Source organism: Oratosquilla oratoria, chromosome 11 (assembly GCF_046742065.1).
Source record: "Oratosquilla oratoria isolate Oo_2021 chromosome 11, ASM4674206v1, whole genome shotgun sequence".
NCBI lineage: Eukaryota > Metazoa > Arthropoda > Malacostraca > Stomatopoda > Squillidae > Oratosquilla > Oratosquilla oratoria.
In genome coordinates, this window is record NC_134787.1 from 63,463,773 (window position 1) to 63,486,715 (window position 22,943).

At 36.5% G+C, this 22,943-nt stretch overlaps 1 protein-coding gene across 28 annotated transcripts in view; it reads right to left on the minus strand.

Moving 5' to 3' along the window:
• Unc-115a (actin binding LIM protein Uncoordinated 115a) overlaps positions 1–22,943 on the minus strand; it is a 247,252-nt gene that overhangs the window by 30,256 nt on the left and 194,053 nt on the right. For 19 of the 28 annotated variants that reach the window (XR_012966886.1, XR_012966888.1, XM_076193014.1 and 16 more), the window contains 3 exons: positions 22,169–22,355; positions 18,852–18,965; positions 4,096–4,193 (listed from right to left, as the gene is read on the minus strand). Coding sequence is in view for 23 of the 28 variants with exons in the window: in XM_076193014.1 (XP_076049129.1) it covers positions 4,096–4,193; positions 18,852–18,965; positions 22,169–22,355 (399 nt within the window). In the remaining 5 variants the exon portion in view is untranslated. Of the gene's footprint in view, positions 1–4,095; positions 4,194–4,499; positions 4,598–18,851; positions 18,966–22,168; positions 22,356–22,943 lie in introns of all 28 variants that reach the window. The other 9 variants (XR_012966885.1, XR_012966889.1, XM_076193026.1 and 6 more) reach the window with 3 other exon arrangements.

The window sequence follows — 22,943 nt, forward strand, 5'->3', positions numbered from 1 at the left end:
ACTCCTTTCACCTCTGCCTTCTATACCTCTTTCATTAATATTTCTTCACTCATTCTTTCCATGTGTCAACACCATTCCAATATATATATATATATATATAATATATATATATATATATATATATATATATATATATATATATATATATATATATATATATATAATTATATATATATATATATATATATATATATATATATATATATATTATATATATAATATATATATATATATAATATAATATATATATATAATATATATATATATATATATATAATATATATATAATATACATATATATATAATATATATATACATATATACATATACATTATATACACATATACATGTATATAATATATATATATATACATATACTGTATATATACATATATATATATATACATATATATATATATATATATATACATATATATATATATATATATATATATATATATATAATATATATATATATATATATATATATATATATATATATGTGTGTGGATGGGTGGTGAGATAAACACAGGGAACCGTTTAGGGATTTATTCTGACGTTTCGTCCTTACCAGGACTTCTTCAGAGTACATGCACATTCAAATCATTCACACCCTAAATACCCGCCGAATCTATCCGCGTTCCACCATGATCGACCTGACCTCTCATCCTCATACGCTCTGCTTCGCGAAGTATCAAGCGGCTGGCCGTTTTTGTTAGTTTAGTAAACCCATCGCGGTGGTCGTTGTTCGGATGGGAAACAATGTAAGCTGCTTCAGTTATTTTTCTTCTCATCTGTCTTACATATTTCAAAATATACATATATATTATATATACATATATATACATATATATTATATATACATATATATACATATATATTATATATACAATAATATATATATATATATATTATATATACAATAATATATATATATATATATATATATATAGATATATATATACATATATATATATGCATATATATATACATATGCTTGTAACCACGAGGAAAATAAAGATCGGAATACTGAACGTTTTCGTCTATTAAGACATTTTCAAATGTCTTAATAGACGAAAACGTTCAGTATTCCGATCTTTATTTTCCTCGTGGTTACAAGCATAAATCTTTATTCACGTGTTTTATGTGATTACTGTTGCATATATACATATATATATATATATACATATATATATATATATATATATATATATATATATATATATATATAGTGTGTGTGTATATATACATATGTATTTACTATATGATATATATATATATATATATATATATATATATATAATAATATATATATATATATATATATATATACATATACATACATATATATATATATACAAGTGGAGTTAAAAATGACAGCATTGTTGAAGTTGTTCAGTTTTTTCTCATATTCTTGATTTTCCTGATTAGAGTTTTGCCATTAACTGTATGAACTGAAACTAGATAACTGTATTCTTCCATTTCTTTTCATTATTTGAGCTCAACGTTTTGTCTTAATAAAGACATTTTCAAAAGCAACATCCAATCTAATATGACACCTAGTATACCTTTGTTTTCCTCTAAGTATAGAAACAAATATTTCCCACTCCTCCATCCCCTCTCTTCTTTGTCTCCCCCTCCTCCCCTTCAACTTCCACCCCCTTCCTCCTCTTCCCTTCCCCCTTCCCCTCTTCCTCCAGCTTTCCCTCTCCCCTATGGTAACCACACCCTCCTAACCCCCACACACCCCACCCCCTTACTCCATGACCTCTTAGGTCACATTCTCTGACCACCTGACCCATTCATATATATACTGTACATTCCTAACTTGTCATTTTTTTCTCACCTCCCTTTAAATGTAAGTATTCACTTCCATATCACTCCCTTCTTTTGAATTTTTATGTTCTTGTATACTTCATTTTTGTACCACTGTCAACTTATCTGTATGCATTTATATTGTATCCCCCATATTTTACCAGTATTGTTCTCGTATATTTTATTTTTATACAATTGTCACCATTACTGTAATTATGTAATTTTTGTTTTTTCAGTTTACTCTTGAAAATGTCTTTATTAAGATGAAACACTGAGCTCAAATAATGAAAAGAAATGGGAGAATACAGTGATCTGGTTTCAGTTCACCTGGTTAATGGCAAATCTCTAATCAGGAAAATCAAGAATACGAGAAAAAACTGAACAACTTCAACAATGCTGTCATTTTTAACTCCACTTGCATTACCAAAAACCTGCTCCCTTCTTTTACATATACAAATATACACACACACACACGCATATATATATATATATATATATATATATATATATATATATATATATCCATGTATATATATATATAGATATATATATATATATATATGCATATATATAAATACAGACATATATATACATATGTACATATATATATATATATATATATAACACACATATTATATATGCACATATATATACATATATATATATATATATATATATATATATCACAGGTGAGAAATGTAGTAACACATTTATAAATCACAACTAACACCACAGTCGGACGAAAGAAAGAGTTGCGTAAGCGGAACTATATATTTCGATTGCTACCTGCAATCCTCTTCAGTAGTACAAAGTGGCAGGGAGGAGGCTATCTTAAGTAGCAACCTCTTACAAAAGAAAGGGAACACGAGAAAATACAGAACATCACTGCCCCAGCCTTAGTTGACCTGAGGCTGACACGAGGTCGGGTCAGGGGGAGGGGGAGGAAGCTTGTTGACAATATTTTTGGTGATGAATAGTCCTGAAATGATGTCTGGGGTCCATTGACCCTTGGAAATATTCATCGTGGGCAGATAATCAATTAATGTTGATTCCACCATTTTCCTTCTGAACCCACACCCTGATTTGTAAATGAGATCAGATTTCTCCCAGTCCAGTCCAGGACTATTCATCACCAAAAATATTGTCAACAAGCTTCCTCCCCCTCCCCCTGACCCGACCTCGTGTCAGCCTCAGGTCAACTAAGGCTGGGGCAGTGATGTTCTGTATTTTCTCGTGTTCCCTTTCTTTTGTAAGAGGTTGCTACTTAAGATAGCCTCCTCCCTGCCACTTTGTACTACTGAAGAGGATTGCAGGTAGCAATCGAAATATATAGTTCCGCTTACGCAACTCTTTCTTTCGTCCGACTGTGGTGTTAGTTGTGATATATATATTGTATATATATACATATATATATATATATATATATATATATATATATATATATATATATACATATATATATATATATACATATATATATACATATATATATACATATATACATATATATATACATATATATATACATATATATATACATATATATATATATATACATATATATATATACATATATTATATATACATATATATTTATTATATATATATATATATATATATATATATATATATATATATGTAAAAACAAAAATACACAAAACATCCATGTAAAAAAAGGGAAGCATCAAGTGCATCTTATTAGCTGGCAAATACAATACTTAATTACTTAATTCACAGTACATATATATAGAACTCTCTTCCTGGAATCTGAAATTTGTTAATATCCAATATTTGGAACATTTAAGAAAATCAAAATCTTGAGATTCCCAGGTATCAGATGCACTCTCTCATATTCTGGTATATTTCTGAAAAAATTCTTCATTCTGAATATTGAAGATTTTCAAATTTGTAAGATTCCCAATAGAAAGGTCTATCTGTACAACATGAACATACTATTTTCTGAATATTTATAAGCATTAAGTTCCATTCTTACTGTGTCAGTATAGCATGCAAACTTATTATACAAACATTTCAAAAGAGGTACATGGACATTCCAAAGTTGGACCTCCATAAAAATCATACTAGCTTAAACTATAGAATGGGCACACACAACAATAAGTGTATAACTTGCACCATAAAGCGAAGTGGTTTGAAATGACAGAGATAATAGATACTGAAATAATGTTAGAAAGCAACCTCCTAAAATTAAGGGTAAAAAAAGTATGACTATACCCTTAACAACTGGGTTGAGACTTTGATATAGCAGCAACAATGACTTACATGAAGTGCCGAGATGGATCCACACCCCTGGCGGTAGAAGGTATTGCGAGGCGAAAAGCCGTAGCCAGGCTTGGGCGGCTGCCTGAGGGCACTCACCACTGAGGGGAAAGCCACCAGGGGGGAAGGAGGGAGGGGACAGCATTCATCAGTTTGAATCAAAGCAACACCACTAAACACTACTTACAGGAATCCCATGGTAAAGGGCTTGGATACCATTATTCAAATAAGAGTTAACTTTTATACAAAGGTCCTTCAATATTTATTTTTTTCTAAACTTTCCACAAATCTTTACGACAAAAAATAAATAAAATTAAAACCAAAAGGAATCCAAGCATCAGAAACATGAGAATCCTTAACTAGAGAGAAGAGCTGGAAAAAAAGAAGAGAATATCAAAGCTACTCACTATCATGCCCCCTGTTCCTCCATTGCGACCTGCAGCTGGGAGGGTTGAAGACTTTAACCCATAACCTGGCTTGGGGTCTCCTCGTAGAGCTGACACGACTAATAGGATTCCAGTGATGGTGGTGATGACATTATACACCACCAGTGTTAGGTGGCAATATAACATGACATCAAACCATAATGTTGGTGGGTGTTAGTGGTGACAGTACATATATCCAATCAGACAGTTTTATAACACCAAAGAATTGTCCAGCCAACACCAACCAACCAATACGTCCGTAGATCCATGGTTTGATCCAAGACCATCACCAAGGATAGACAAGAATTAAGGATGGCGGGCAGCAGGCAGGCAGAGGGATGGGTGATGAATGGCGAGCAGTCAGTCAGGATTAACGTGTTACCCATTCGTTGACCGGGGAAAGAAAACAAAACATTCCAAGTCAGTGACATATATACAACATATAATCACTATGAAAAGGCAAGCAAAAGGAATTTATCTCAAGGATATCTATGAACTACGACAATCAAGGCAAACTGAATAATCATTAGTCTGTTCATTATTACAGGGCCATTTTTAGAAGCTCAAACTCAAGATCCCAATTCTCCCTTACCCCTGATACCAGTGTTGCCAAGCAAAGGATAAGTGTCCTAGGCATGTGGTTATTAAAGAAAATTCAAATAAAATTGATTTGCCATACCACCCCAACTGTGTACACAGTGAACAACCAAGGTGACATTACACAACCATGTTGCAGCCCCACTTCCACCTCAAAACATTCATTCTCTCCATTCCCAACCCTAACACAAGCTCTATTACTACCCCACAAGCACTGCTCCTTTCCTGTATACTACAATTAGGTAACTTAGGTAAATACATAAGAAATTTTGCCCCTCTTAACAGCCTTATCCAACAACTCATACATTTGCAACACATCCAACCATTGTTTTCTGTCAACCCTATCATTTGCTTTCTTCAAATCCATAACAGCCTAAAAGACATCTTTAACTTTTGCCAAAAACTTCTTAGTTATTTGCCTTAAAATATTTATCTACACCCGCTCTTCCTTTCCTAAACCTATGCCGTTTTCCCCAATTATTCTCTTTCTTCCCTTCCTAATCCTCTCCATTAATACCCTACCAAAATCTTTTACAACTACAATTAGTAGAATGATCCCTCTAAAGTTAATACATTCATATCTGTCCTCTTTCTTTGTATATGGGAACTCCAGTCCTCTGGCACATTCCTCTCACTTATGTACACATCAAAAATCCTCACTATCCAATTTGCTATATCTGTTCCTCCCATTGTCAGACACTCCATGTGAGATAAAAGCTGGTTAGGCACCTGGGTTAGATGGTAATCATGGGTAATATCTGACATAGGGAGTAATAGTTATACTGGAATGGCTATGGAGATTGTTTAATGTGTGTCTTAGGGAAAGAAATACAAAATACACCAGTAGATTGGAGGAGTATAGTTTCACTAAACAGAGGAAAAAGGAGCAAGTACAATTATAGTAATTTTAGAGGGATTAGTCTATACAATGTAACTGGTATCAACCCTATCTCCCAAATCCTTTTTCACCCCTGTTCTCCTCCTCACCTCCTCATTTCTCACTCTATCCAGCCTAGTAACCCCCACCATACTTCTCAGACACCTCATCTCAAACACATTCAAACTCCTCCTCTCTTCTTCTCTTATGTTCCACGTTTCTGCCCCATACAGTGCTGTTGGCACAATCACTCCTTCATACAGTCTCCTCTTCGCATCCATTCCCAAATGTCTATTCCTCATTACACTCTTTAATCCACTGGTATGGTGAATGGGTATTAAGTGAGAGAATTAGGAGGACAGACACTGTAATTAGGGAGTAGTGTAGGTTTAGGAAAAGATGACGAGTATATCAAGTTTCAGCAGTAAGATAAACAAGTGAGAAATTGCTGGCAAAGGGTAAGGATGTCTTTAGGGCTTTCATGTATTTGGAAAATGCATATGGTAGGGTAGACTGAGAGGCATTATGTGTTTTGCATGTATAGGGTAGGAAAAAGTCTACTGAGGGTGGTCAAGAGTATCTACACAAATAGTAGAGCTTGTGTGAAGGTAGGGAATGGAGAAAAATAATGGTATGAGATATGGGTAAGGTTGTACAAGGTTTGTGTTGTGTTATATCCCCATATATAAATGAATGGGGTGGTGAGGAAGGTAAATACAAGAGTGCTTATCATAGGACTGGAGTATGAGAGTGAGAATGTAAGTGGTAGGAGAGCCAGCTGTTGTTTGCAGATGACACTGCTTGTGGTTGAGTCTGAGGAACTACTAAATTTGGTGGAAGAGGTTGGGAAGGTATGTGAAAAGAGAAGCTGATGAGATGTATGAGTAGTGATGATGGTGGCTTGTCAGAGGAAAGGCTGGAAGTGGAAGACTTTAAATATTTGATGTCACCTGTGGTACCTAATGGCAGAATAGAGCAGGAGGTGAATAACAGAGTTAAGGAGGAAAGTAAATGTCAGGAGGGAATGGAAAGTATCATGAGAAATAAGAATCTAGATATGAACACAAAGAGAGGGTTGTGCAAGTAAATAAATGTACCCAAGTCACTATATGGAGTAGAGCCTTGGAATGTGAAAAAAGCTGAAAGGAAGAGCCCTAACATGCTTAAAGTGCAGTGTCTGAAAAGTATGGTAAAATTTACATGGACGGATAAGATGAGAAATGTGGAGCTGCAACCAAGTGGGGAGATAGAAAGCTGTCAAATAGGGAAGATTGAAGATTGCCAAGATAGTTTGGGTATACAGAAAGAATGAACGAGGAAGGACAAGCAAAGTGTATAAAGTAATGTGAATAAAGGGAACTTGTGAGGAAGACCATAAATGCCATGGATGGATGGAGTGATGGGGTATAAGATAGATGAAAGATATTTGTCAGACAAGGGAAATTATATGTAAAGGATAAGAATGAATGTAGAATGGTTATAAATGGATAAGAAAATAGTGCAGCCTAACGGAACGTTACTGCTTGCTCCTTTAATTATTTTGAGTGAATAAGGATGGGAGTCACCATATAATGAAGAGGTGGGAACAATCCAGCTCTGAGTGTCAGGCCCTGCTGTGGAAGAACTGCGTCTCACTGCACTGACTTTGACCTGAGCGGTGTGGTGTGAGACAAGGCTGACTCATCATTCACAACAATGGGAGGGGTGACAAATGGGTGTTTGTTTTGATTTAGTTAATCCTCTTGTACATATACACATATACCAATGGCTTTTTCCCCCTTACAAGAGAGGTAGCCAAAGTCAAAGACATAAATCCAAACCCACCCATTTCATCTCCACATACTCCACTCCCATTTGTCACCTCTCCCTTCCTCTTTTCTTGGATCCTCCTGGATGACAGGTCATACCTGCATCTCACCCACTACCCTGGGTCAGAAGCAATGCAGCAAGACACACCACATCCACAGCAAAGCCACTTCATTTAATTGGCGACCCCTCCCTCTCCATCCCCTCATTAAGAAAATAAGTAGATGGGGAGAAATCCCTTCGGGCTGCATCAAAATATCATTCACACATACTCCCTCACCCCCCCCCATCCCCCACCAACTCCCTTCTATGCACTACGGCATCATCCACACACAACCACCCTCCACTCACCCCCACCCCCTGTCCTTTCCCCTCCTCCCCCAACACACATCCCCCTCCCTCTGTCCCTCCTTCTTGTAACAGAGAAAAACCTTTTTCTATGTAAGTCAGCACTCCACATTCACGAGTTCCACATTTGCAAGTTTCAAACATTCACAAAATTGTAGTGGCCCCCTTTTTTTCTCTTTTTTTTTTTAATCACAAATGTAGGTAAATAGCATGCAAAAAGCTGCTATATTTTTACCATACCCATATCCACATTCCCAGCAGCCTTCCAACCAAACATTAACTCACTACCTTGCATTACACTCTTCATATCTCTTTCACTCTGTTGCATATTTACAGCACAGTACTACGAATATTCTTTTTTTAAATGACAACTACTGCACTATTGTTTTTAATTAGGAAAAAAGTTTTGTACATGATGTAACTTTACCCTCACTAATGTGATTATAAGTGTCTTTGTACCAAACTGAACACATGAAGAGAGTAAGAAGACATCTACATATCTTTGTATAGCAATCATCCTTTTCCTACTTGAAGACACCTTATTGCACAAACAAGGAATACAATATACAAAAATTAAATCAATAAATGTAACCACTTGACATTACAACTTCTCTACCACTTATGCAGTGGTAGGGATGTGGTCTGAATGGCTCTGTAATAATGAGTATATGAAAAGAACAAAAGCAACAAGAATCCTCTGAGATAAATTCTTCCTCCACATATAACCAAACACAACCATATAAGATAAACCATTAAACTAAGGAGTTATTAAAGAAAAAAATCCAGGTAACATCTATAATGATGCTTACACTAAACAACTATAGGATCAAGCAGGCCCAAGCTCACTGTCAACTATGAAAACATCAGCTTTGATTTTTAATTTAGTATATATACATATAAATAAATAAATATATATATAAATATACAAATATATATATAAATATACAAATATATATATATAAATATACAAATATATATATATAAATATACAAATATATATATAAATATACAAATATATATATATATATATATATATATATATATGTATATATATATATGTATACATATATATATATATATACATACATACAAGGTGCGTACGTTAATTGTTTAATTGTTTCAGGGACACGGTGTGGAAAGACATGGGTAACCACACCACTCAAAACAAAAGCAACCGATCAGTATACATCGAGACTTTGTCCCAGCAACACCTTGCATCCATGGAGAGCTTTACATTTCCTCATCTATGGAAAAGACATGTAGTACTTATGTTAATCTCTGCCAGACACAGCAGCAGCAAGATCTTAGAACTGCTAGAAGTGACTGAACAGTTCGTCAGGACTGTCAGGAGGGAGTTGATTTCTTCTGACTACAATTAAGAAGGTGTTGGCATGAGGAAACATCATTCTCGACAATTGGACACCATCAGGGATGCCAAATTTGATGAAGACCCCAGCCAGTCCATGAGGTCCATTGCCAGAGAGCTGCAAGTGTCTGAGGGCACCATAAGGAAGTGTTTGCATGAAGATATCAGATACAAGTCATACAAGATGTGTAAGGGTCAACTCCTCTCCACAAAGATGCAGGAGAACTGCTTCAAGAAGAGCAAGAAGATGCTCAACAAACTGAAGCACCCTCTGGAGAATGACATGCTCTGGTTCTTTTCAGATGAAAAGAACTTCTGCCAGGACCAGACCCACAACTCTCACAATGACAGGTGCTTGGCTGTCAGTCCCAAGGATGTGCCAAGAGTCATGAAAACCAAGTTTCTTGCAACTGTCACAGTGATTGGAGTAGTCTGCATCGAGGGCCAAGTGCCCCCATTCTTCTTTCCCCAGGGGCTCAGGGTGTGCACCGAAGTGTACATAGATGTACTATAGACCATTGTAAAGCCATGGATTGAGGAAGTAGCCGCTGGTAGACCCTATGTGTGGGTACAGGACTCAGCACCATGTCACACCTCTAGAAAATCTCAGAAATGGCTCTCCAACAATTTCTTTGACTTTGTTGCCCCTTTGTGTGGCCCTCTAACTCACCTGACCTCAACCCTATGGACTATTTTGTATGGGGTGCAGTTGAATGAGATACTGACAGCAACCCATGCAAGAGTAAGGATGATCTGATCAGTCAGATCAAGGTCATCTTCGCCAATCTTTCCAAAGATTGCCTGTGCCAGGTTTTGAGGGCATCATTGATACCAAGGGTGGATTCATTGAGTAATGGGACACCAGAAGTGTGCTGATACAGAGTCTGCTTTCTTTTTTGTAATAAATGTATTTTCAACTAAATTGTGACTTTTTTTGTGTTACCCTAAAAAATGAAACAATTGCTGTATGCACCCTGTGTATATATGTATAATATCTATATATATGTATATATAGTATATGTAGCATGGAATTTAATGAACCATGCCCTTGGTCTATATATGTACATATATATATATATATATATATATATTTGTACATATATATTATATATATATTGTATTAAAAAAAACATGATAAACAATTGTAACAGAAAAACTTTTAAATATAAGCAAGAATAGAATAATAAAAAATATATTAATTTTGTTCCTGGTCTCTTAAACCATTCATCTTTTCAGAGTTTCATTCAGGAGATATATCATGATTAGAGCACCATATTTACTTGCCTCATTTTTATACTCATAACAATGATCTCCATAACTGATATTTTTCATATGACAATCACAAATAATTTATTTATGCTTTACTTACTAAGACTTAATCTTCAAGGCTCCACAGTGTCTAATAGATATCATACTCCTCATGAAACATTTGTGAATTTGTAATGTTGAGGAAGAGTTAAAAATGACAAACAGGTGAATATCACAACACAGGAATAAATGCATTGCCTGAGTTAGAAAAAAAATTCTTGCAAAAATAATAATTTGAAGAATTTGTTTTTTAGGATTTGCAGTAAAAATAAAGCATCAAAGACAAAGAATGGCATATAATGAAATAAAAGCAGGACACAACACCAACATACAAATGGACATCTCAACCAGTATTCAAGATATGTAAAAGTAATATTTCTCTAAACAAAAGCTGTCAAGAATGGTTTACCAATAGAACCAAATGATAACCTATATGAAATCAATGTCACAAATACTGACTTACAGTGTGTCTTTTTCTTTCAACCTAAGCCTATCAAATATGGTTTGCATAATTTGAAAACAATAAAATTGCTTTGCAAATATAACATTGTCTCTTTCAAACCATCCTTCCCAATTAAGTTTCAGAACTTGTATATTATGTATCAAGCCTATTAACCTTCTAATCTAGATCAGGTGACGTGATGCAAGATAGGAAAGGCTGGATGCATTGTGTGGACTTAGATCTGAAGAAAACCTCTTACAAGATAATTCACAACTGAGTACTATGGAGACTAGAGAATATTGGTAGATTCTGAGGTAAGGTATTGGCTTGTTGATGAACCCAAGATTGTTAGAAACTACAAGAAAACCTGGGTAAGGGTTATGAGTGTAGCCAGAAGTGGAAGCTGAAATTCAGTACTATACAGGAATACCTCACTAAACAACCAAGTTGTGTTCCCAGCTGACTGGTCGCAATGTGAAAATTTGTATATCAAGGTGGGTTTTACATGTAAATAGGGGGTTGTGTTCATGGACCCTGTCAACCCCCTCCTCAATTTTTACCTCCTGGGGCTTTCACATACACCCAATATTTGTTTTACCTACTTTATAGCACTTGGTCATATAGTGAGGTATTCCTGTACTAACACATAACAAAAGGCCTTTTTGCCCTTATAAGGCACCCACCCATCCTTCACCCATTCCACACCTATCCAACACCCATTTATTGTCCCCTTTCATCTTAGCTCCTTAAGGATGAAGGATCATCCCAGTTCCCCACATACTGCTCAGATCAGAGGCAATGAAAGAAGACACAGTACTTCTACAGAGCCCAATAGGTGAATCTGGTTTACCCCCACAGCTTCTTTACATGGTAATCCTCCCCCAACATCTAATCCAGAATTTAAATAGCAGACAAGAAGACATCCCTTATGGCCATGACAATACATCATCCATTCACAACCATTCTCCATTCACACCTATTTCTTACCCTCTCTCTTCTTTGCTCAACAGATATTCCCTTTATACCAAAGAACCCTTCACCGCCATCCATCTTATTCTTGGTCTTCCCCTGAAGTTCACTCCATCCACCTCTGCCTTCCACACTCTTTTTGCTAATCTTTTTTTTTTCTCTCATTCTTTTTATAAGCCCATACCCAAGACCCCTTCACCCCATCTACCTATCTCATTCTTGGTCTTCCCCTGAAGTTCACTCCATCCATCTCTGCCTTCCACACTCTTGTTAGTCTTTTTTTTTCTCATTCTTTTTATAAGCCCAAACATTCCCATTTTTCTTTAATCAACCCTATCTGCCAGCTCTCTTTCAATCCCTGATTTCTTCTTCACCTCTTCGTTTTTCACTTTATATGTCCTTGTATCTCCCACCACTTTTTAAACAATTTATCTCAAAATAGGTTCCTTCTTCCTACCTCCCTTAAATCCTAAGTATCTGCCCCAATGTCATGAGTACAATTGAGGTGTATTTACATAGTTGTACCTAGTTGTACGGGAGGGGAGCTATGCTCATGGTGACCCGTCTTTGTATCTCTCCGCATCAAGTTTTATCTTAAAATCTTGTATAGTGTTTGCACATAGTGTTTTGTTGTCTAATTTGTTCCATGTATTTATTGCTCTGTGTGGGAAACTGTTCCTTTTCAAGTTTTTTCTATAACTATCCTTTTTCAGTTTTTTTCCGTGTTCTCTCGTTTTACCGTTGTCCCACACTAACAAGTCATTCCTGGTGTGAAGACAGAATGAGTGGTAGGGTGGTGAGTTTAAACGCCAAGAATCCGTTGAAGTTTTATTTCTGACGTTTCGTCCAACTAGGACTTCTTCAGAGTATACACAAATAAGACAATGACAACTTATATAATCACACAGCTCACCCTGTTCCTCCCCGGTAAATGTTGTTGCCATTTCGCTTTTGTCTTGCGAGATGGCAACAACATTGACCGGGGAGGAACGGGGTAAGCTGTGCGATTATATAAGTTGTCGTTGTCTTATTTGTGTATACTCTGAAGAAGTCCTAGTTGGACGAAATGTCAGAAATAAAACTTCAACAGATTCTTGGCATTTAAACTCACCACCCTACCACTCATGAGTACAATTACTCTTTTGTACAATCTTCCCTTTATGTTGATCCCCAGATACCTAACTCTTGTGCAACTTTTCACTCCAAGACATTTACTTGCTTCCCTTACCCTATAAACTACCACCACTCCCACTCCTCCATTCCCTGCTACATGTAATCCTAAATACTTAATAGTTCCTCACTGCTTCTTCCCTCTTTCTTCTGTACCTCTTATATGCTTCCCTAGTTCCACTGTGCAACCAATCTTCATATGCCTGTATATGCCAGCCTCTCAACTCACAAAGAACATAATGCAGGTGACATGAAAGCACACCATCCAATTGTGAGGCTAAACACATGAACAGTATATCAAAGAGGAAACAAGATTCTAGAACAACTCCCCAAATTAAATATATTAAATTCCAGCTATTACCTACCAGACAACCTCCTCAGCATAACCAACAAGCAACTTCCCCTAACTTAACAATGTGTTCACCTTCCCTTCAAACACACATAACATGGGAAATTATACATGACCTACCCTCATATCACTTCCCAATAAAGATTACTATAGAATTAGAAGGAAATATAAAACCTACTTAAAAAAAAATATTAATAAACTACAACTAAGAGAACTGGCAAAAATATACATTTGACATTGAAAATCACTTAAAACCTTTGCCATAAATCAGTTTCCATCCATTGACAGTACTGTGGAAAAAATAGCACCAATTCTTCAGAAAGCTAGCATGAGACATATTCTGATAGAATATATGAAAAAATACAGCCCAAACTACACACTGGAGTGTCGAGTTGGTTTGGGCATATGGAAAGAATGAGAGAGGAAAGACAAGCAAAAATAATATATAAAACACAAGGGGAAGACCAAGAGTGAGAAGGATGGAGAGGAGAAAGAGGGCATTGGATGGAAAAGGAAGGTCTCTCAAGCATGGAAAAGTGCAAAAGATAAGACGTATGGATAGTGATTGTACATGGAAGAGGAATTGATACAGCCCAGAGGGGTGTTCTTATCAGCTCTGTAAATTTCTCACACGGATGAGTGGGGGGGATTGACATATAACAAGGTGGTGGGAGTGCTCCCATTGTTGAGCCTTACTATGAAAGTGCTGTGCCTTGTTGTGTTGCCTTTCTTTTTAGCAATGTGGTAGTGGACAAGGCTGACCCTTTATCCATTAAGTGCTAAGACAGGTGGGACAACAAATGGATTCTGGACAGATGTTGGAAAGGTGTACATTGAGCGTATGCTTGATTTGCCCACCCATCCTTATAAGGGCAAAAAAAGTCTTTTCTTAAAATTTTGGTACTTGCTATGTTCCCTTGACCCCTAGATTTACATTTTCCACCTAGATTTCTCCTACTACACCTGATATTATAGTTGTTAAACTTTGTAATTTTTTGAGACCCCAGGGATCAAAGAAATACCTGAAAGATGAATTTTCAAAACCTGTCACCTCCCTCACCTCCATCTCAAAATGCCCTATAGGATTGGCACTCAGTTTCCAGACTGAGAACAAGCTTTCTATCAACTTCAACTGAATTCAATCCACCTTTTGGTATAAAGAGAGCTGGAAATCAGCTAATGCCCCATTCCTACTATTATCAGCTGGTGAAAAACAGTCCTAAACTAATACAACATATGCAAATGTCCAATTTTTCTTCCTAAGGAGATCTATGGGAGGACCCATGGATCATTACCAGTCACTATGGGTCTACGAGTTTCCAGTCGTTGAAACTCATAGCAACAATTATGCTGTTACTGAGACCCTACTGTGTAGTTCTTGTTATCAACTTGGGTTGATGTTTTCCTACAGTGTCAAAATATGTTGCATATGTCTTTTTTTTGTGATAGAGCAAACAACTACTACAATAGTTATTATTTTGCAAGAAATTTTTCAGGGCATAGTGAAGGTACCTAATGGGCCTCCCTTTCCCTACCTCCCTACAGCTGCCTATGTTGCCTTTGCATTTGTTCACACCTATCTGCTGAACAATTTCCAAGGTAGCCCAACTTGGGACTTCACCTCCCAATATCATCCTATTTTGTATAGCTTTGTGACATAACAGAATTGAACAACATAGCACTATGTAATAAAAATAAAAGGTAAAACTGAGATCAAATTTCCTAATTGCTACAGAGTACTGTCTCCTCTCCTATAAGTGTGGGTGGTGAGGGAAAGTTGCCTTTTTTTTATTTTATTTTCTTTTCTTTCTCGAGGATGTACTGAAAGGTGTAAATATTCAATTTTGCTAGCAGTGTACAAAAAAAAATGCAATGACTATAGGCAAGGGCAATTGCGACTAAGGGAGTACAAAAATATGCAGAGACAAATTTATACAAGCATACATACAAACAAAATATAGGCAGGCCCAAATCTCCAAAGAGGTAATGTAAACTATATCATTCAAAAGGTAAATAAGATTATAATTGATCTGTGTTGAACTTAGAAAACAGGGTTGAAATATTATGAGATTAACTAAAACACATGATCTGCAATCAGGTAAAATGCACACAAAACATATGCATATGGCAACCTTAAAAGAAATGTTTAACATACTAAACAAATAAAGGTTTAATCAAAGTACAACCATGTTAACTGGACTAAGGGAGAAAAAGGGAAAGACTACTAAAAAGATCAATTCAATCTTGTCACATGACAAATATACAAGTACCACTAGGCTACCCTAAGTTCACCACTACCCTAAGTCCACCTATCTTGCATAGAAAATTAGTAGAATGACCACCAAGATGAAACTCGAGTCTACTTTCCCCTTGTTTATTTTCTTTATACATACTTACCTAACTGTATATTTACATGGAATAAATTAATTTGTTATAGCTAGTCTCTTTCCCTTTCTCCTCATGCTTATATATAGTTAGTCTGATAAGATGTTACTGTCAATCACTTTTTTACACTGGAAACCTACAGCCTCATGGTAGCTGGTAATAGTCCCCAGGCTTTTTCCGTACATGTTTCAGAACTGATGCTGTACTCTTGTCTATGTAATGTATATGGGCTAGTGGATGATAAACATTTGGCATCTTCAGTGTGATGTGAACATCTGGTATGCATGGTGTCGGCTATTAGTTCAGTTTTGTGTTGGCATTTTTTTTAGTCCAGAATTGTGACCACAACACATGCAGACAAGGCACATGTTTTGATGCCTTATCTTCTACATGAAAGTGTTTGGTTAAGATTTTTTCTAGGTAATCTATCTGCATATCATGGTTACATGTGTGTTGTATCCGTGTGTAAAAATACATACATATGCAAAGTAACATAAACTTACAGAAACCTGGTATAGATGATCCATTGGTTTTCTCCCACAGTATTGTGTACCAGATCTCACTTACAAATTCTATATGTAATGTTTACATATAATTTTTTAATTCTAAGCATGAGATAACCAAACCCTCTATATGATAAATTTGGTACTTCCAAAACTTTTAAGAATAATTCTGTTCATATGTAAATGAGTATCTTTAAACATTCAAATTTACCATATAGAGAGTTGTCCTGAAATAATAATATAAAGAAGATTTTATTTTACTTTTAAAATTGGCCTTGAAACATGCATCTTAAAAATTCATATAAATTATGAAATATTAATTTAGTTTTGTGAAAAGAAATGCAAAATAATTTAATTTTGTGATACAGTATAGCATGGATTATCCAGGACTAGTTTATACATTTTGCATGGAGAAAAAAATCCATGAAAAAAAAAAAAATCATTACATCACCAATTACACATAATGCATGATGAGCAACTGTTGAAGGCATGTGGTAAAAAATACGGATCACTAAATCACAAAAGGGTTTATGTTCTTGAAATTATAACATCCATAAAATCTAATGAATATTGATGACAAATATTTATGCTCTGGGCAACATCACACTGATAATGATGTACTCAATTACTTTATAGCAAGTCATGTTACATCCCACAAAAATTTGATAATGGTCTTTTACTGTTTTTCTAATATGTATAAAGGGAGTGGTCCTACATTCTTACAAAGCAGAAAATAAACAATTATCATTACTCTGTACACAGCTGACTTACAGCCATCTGTAGTGGGCCATCCATATTTTACACTATGTACGTTTAATAATATCTATCTTTCTAGCCTGTAGGAAGGGCATAAATTGTTTCATAGTCTTGTATAAACAGAAAATAATTAAAATATTTGCCCACAATGTAAGACCAAGCTATCAGCAAAGGGCCTACATAATTATTGTTATGCATTGTTCACTCTCAGAATCAATTTTTTCTAAATCTATATTATAATTTCTCTGAAGTTTTCTAAATTCAAGCAATTATGCTTTTAGTTCAGTATTTGAAAAATAATAAAGTATTCAAGCTGTTCATGACAATTCCTGTAACAGTATGCCATGTCACAATACAACATCTTGTGATTTATAATCATTATGTCAATACACCAAAGTGTTTAACTATCTATACTGGCTCCAGTCCAAAGGCATACAGATAATTCGTGCTATACTGTAACTCCTTTTCTTTAATACTACTGCTCAAAGAGAAGTAAAATAACTGTCAATAAAATATATTTACTCAATACTGTATGTATGTACCATTAGCATGTTCCCCTCATAAGGTACTCAAAATTTACATAAAATCAGGGCTATCTTAATAGCATCATAAGCTCCTGGGTAAAACATTGCACTGGGGTCCCTATCTATAAAACCACTTACTCTTAATCCAAACTCAAATTGTACTAATATTTTCTATCACCTTTAGTAAAAAACATGATAAATATACTTTTCTTCAATAACAGATATTTATAGTTTAGTATAGTATACAGTCATTCACTGACAGCAAGTCACAATATACAAAAATAAGACAGAGGCCCCTATGCTTATGGACCCCTGTTATACCCATGCAATAAGACCCTGTAGTGCATTTACACCCCCAATAATAAAAAACATGACATTTAACTACAATGGCCAAAAACATATAATGATAATAATTGATGCCTTGAGCTTCATCGAGTGGAAAACTCACAGCTGGCAACAATCCTCAGCCCCTTACACAGCTCTCTCTGGAAAGAAACTCTGGACTGTTTTTGCTGTTGTAATTGTGTGAGACTGTTTCTATGTCACAAGCTGAAAGTAGGAGAAGGTGGAGAGTAGTCACTGGTTGTCAGTTCTCCACATGTGAAATAGTGTAAGAAGTATAGGTGAAGTTGACAGAGATCCTGGACCCTACCCAGAGACCAAGTGTCAGCCCCTCAGGGCCGCACCTCCTGATGGAGGTGAGAGGGTTGATGGGTTGTGAGTTCTCCTATCTACCTTGCAGGACTACCACAAACAGGTACCCATCACTGGTCCCAACATAAAAAAAAATCCTATTTGGTATTTAATAACTTACTGAAAATAAAAGACCAGTAAAGTAATGAACTTCATGGAATACCCTTAAGGATAATATTCATTAAACAAAATACAAAAAAGAATGACATCTCTATCCAGTTGAGCAAAGATTTTTGCCTACCATTGTATGAAGGAATGGTGGCAGAAGAGCGGCCTGTTGAACAGCGATATGAAGACCCTCGATCAAATTCATCCTCATCCCATGGTCGGGTGTGATCTGTCATTCGGGATGGAGCTGTGGAGAATATTTTCAGATTATAATGAATCTTCCATACATATACCAAAGGATTTTTCCCCTTACATGGGGGTAACCAAAAAGAAAAAGGCATAGAAACCACCCCCACCCATTCCATTTCCTATATATTCCACTCCTCTTCACCCTCCCTCCCTCTTATCTTGGCACCTCCTGGATGAATCTTACTATTACAATACTATCATGGAATCCAAAACCTACTCATTACCCCTGCTATATATATACACACATAAGTATGTGTGTATATACATACATATACCAAAGGCTTTTTTCTCCTTACAAGGGAGGTAGCAGAAAAAAACAAAGTCCCAAAAACCACTCCCACCCATTCCATCCCCACATACTCCACTCCCATCCACCCTTTTATCTTTGCTCCTACTGGATGACAGGTCATCCCTGCATCTTGTCCACTACCCTGGGTCAGAAGCAGTGTTGCAAGACACAGCACATCCACAGCAAGACCATTTCATTAAATTGGTGACCCCCCCTTCTCCATCCCCTCATGCAGAAATGAAGAAGACAGGAAGAAATCCCTTTGGGGTGCATCAATTTATTTTTTGCACACACTCCCTCATCCCTCATACCCCACCATCTCCCCCTTATGCATCACAGCATCATCCATACACATTCTCCATTCTCACCTATCTTCTGCCCTCTCCCGTCGTTCCTCAACAGACATTTCCCTCTTTCCCAATGTCCCTTTTACCTCATCCATCCATCTCATCCTTGATCACCCCCTTATGTTCACTCCTTCCACCTCTGCCTTCCACACCTCTTTTACTAGTCTTTCTTCACTCATTTTTTCCATGTGTCCAAACCATCCCAATACTCTTTCATCAACTCTTATCTCCCAACTACCTTTCCAGCCCCGTTATCCTCCTCACCTCCTCATTCCTCATGCTATCTAGCCTAGTAACCCCTATCATACTTCTCAGGCACCTCATCTCAAACACATTCAAACTCCTCCTCTCTTCCTCTTATGTTCCATGTCTCTGCCCCATACAATGCTGTCAGCACAATCACTCCTTCATTCAATCTCCTCTTAGCATCCATTCCCAAATGTCTATTTCTCATTACACATTTTAGTCCCCCAAGGCATTTATTTGCTTCTCTCAATCTACATTTTACCCCCACCTCCATTCCTCCCTTTCCTGCCACATTCACACCCAAGTACCTAAAACTATCTCATAAAAACTCTTGACTGCTCTTAAAAGCTTTCCTCCTATCCCATATATCTGCAATACCTCCCACAGTCTCTTCCTGTCTACCCTGTCATAAGCCTTTTCCAAATCCATAAAAGCCCAAAAAACATCCTTACCTTTTCCTAAAGCTTTCTCACATACCTGTCTTACAACAAAAATCTGATCTACACAACTTCTACCTGTTCCTCACCAATTACTTCCTTTGTTCCTCTCCTAATCCTCTCAATCAAGACCCTCCCATAAGCCTTCCCTACTACACTTAACAAGCTAATCCCTCTGAAACTACTACACTCACACTTGTCCCCTTTTCCCTTGTAAAGTGGAACTATACAAGCACTCCTCCAGTCCTCCGGCACTCTACCCTCTCTTAAACAAAACATTAAATAACCTCACCACCCAGTCCATCACTGTACCTCCTTTTTTAGACATTCTGCATGGCATCCATTCAACCCAGGTGCCTTACCTGCTCTCATCATCTTAACAACCGTCTTCATTTCATCTTTCCTCATTTCTCCTCCATTTTCCTCACTCATCACTGTCATTTTCTTAGCACTTCCCACTGCAACTACATTTCCCTCCCTATCCTCCTTCATATTTAGCAACTCTCTAAAATACTATGCCCATCTTCCTCTTACTGCCTTCTCTTCCATTATCATCTCTCCATCTGCACCTTTTTCCTTTTCTTCTCTACTTGATTCCCCTCCTCTTCCTCTCTTAATTTCCTTCCAAAACATCTTTTTATTACATATTTAATAAATATAATATATACAGTGGCCGCAAAAAGTTTGGGCGCAAAATTATAGGCGCCCCAACTTTCCCCTAAACTCAAAACATGCGAAAAATACAACTTTCCACCCAAACTTTTCGCTATTTTTCAATGCTAGCGTTTGTACCCGTATTTAGCCGAGACAATACACACTATTTGGCAACTCTGTTTAGGCGCACTCAATGTCACATGGAGTCAGTTTCTAAACATCTCTCACGGAGAGTAGTCTTTTTTTTGCGGTGGTCTCTGTTTTTGTGCCTTGATATCTCCGTAATGGGAAGTGGTAAAGAGCTGGAAAGAGACACAGTTGTTACAATCATAACCCTCTATAAGGAGGGTTATAAGTGTAAAGATATTGCTACTCGTGTGGGAATTGGAGTGCGTCAAGTGCAAAAGTGGACCAAGAAATTTCGAGACGAAGGAAGTGACATCATTCGTACTCCAAAGCATCGCTCTGGTCGGCCAAGGAAGATATCAAATCATACTTCTACGGTTCTAACTGCCTCCTACGGTTATTAGGAGGCAGTTAGAACCGTAGAAGTATGATTTGATATCTTCCTTGGCCGACCAGAGCGATGCTTTGGAGTACGAATGATGTCACTTCCTTCGTCTCGAAATTTCTTGGTCCACTTTTGCACTTGACGCACTCCAATTCCCACACGAGTAGCAATATCTTTACACTTATAACCCTCCTTATAGAGGGTTATGATTGTAACAACTGTGTCTCTTTCCAGCTCTTTACCACTTTCCATTACGGAGATATCAAGGCACAAAAACAGAGACCACCGCAAAAAAAAGACTACTCTCCGTGAGAGATGTTTAGAAACTGACTCCATGTGACATTGAGTGCGCCTAAACAGAGTTGCCAAATAGTGTGTATTGTCTCGGCTAAATACGGGTACAAACGCTAGCATTGAAAAATAGCGAAAAGTTTGGGTGGAAAGTTGTATTTTTTGCATGTTTTGAGTTTAGGGGAAAGTTGGGGCGCCTACAATTTTGCGCCCACACTTTTCGCGGCTACTATATACATGTACACACACACATACACACTAGATGTTGCAAGATACAAAGACGGGTCACCACAAGCATAGCTCCCCTTCCCATATAATACAACTAGGTAAATACACACACACACACACACACATTCATTTATATGTGTACATTTCTTTCTTTTCTTTTTTCCCTACTATGTTCATATCTGGAAGAGCAATACATACAGGCATTGAGAGAGGACTCAAAGCGTAACTTGTAGCCAGGTTCCCTGTTAGCTGCTGGAGTTCTGGAGGCATTGCGTGGATCCAGATGAGTTGCCTTGTATGCTCTAATTTTTTCTCTTTCCTTTACTTGCTGCAAGAAGACTTTGCCAATACCTGTTGCAATCTTGCTAAGCTCTTCTTCTTCCCTCTGCAAAGAAAACTTTCAATGAATGTTTAGTAAGAATGTCACTTTTGCAAAATAAATTCTTTTCACAGTGATATTAACCCTTGTAGACATTCCCATTACTGATCTTTTATGAAAAATCCAACCAATCCCATTTCTACCTGATAATCTTATTTAATTCTTCATAGAAACGTCATGGACTGTAAACATATAATTCTGCACTATCTTTACAGAATCTAACTGTATTTATCTAATTGTAATATACAGAAAAAGAGCTACATTCATGAGGTCTTGTATACTTGACATTAATATACGTTGTTTTGAACTTACTTATGGTTTTACCTTGGCCTGAGTCATCTTCTAATCTATTCCACGAGTTCAATGATCTTTTTTTTTCTTTATTAATTTTATCTGCTCCTTAATGACCTGAACATGTATGACAATTACACCACCTCTCGGTCTTCTTTCGCTCAATGATGGTGGAGCCAATGTTTTTAATCTCTCTTCATACATTTCATCTACCAGGCTCAGAGCCAATTTTGTCACTGTTTTTTGTATCCTCTCAACATCATTCATATCCATCACTTTGCGTGGAAACCATACTTACCACTG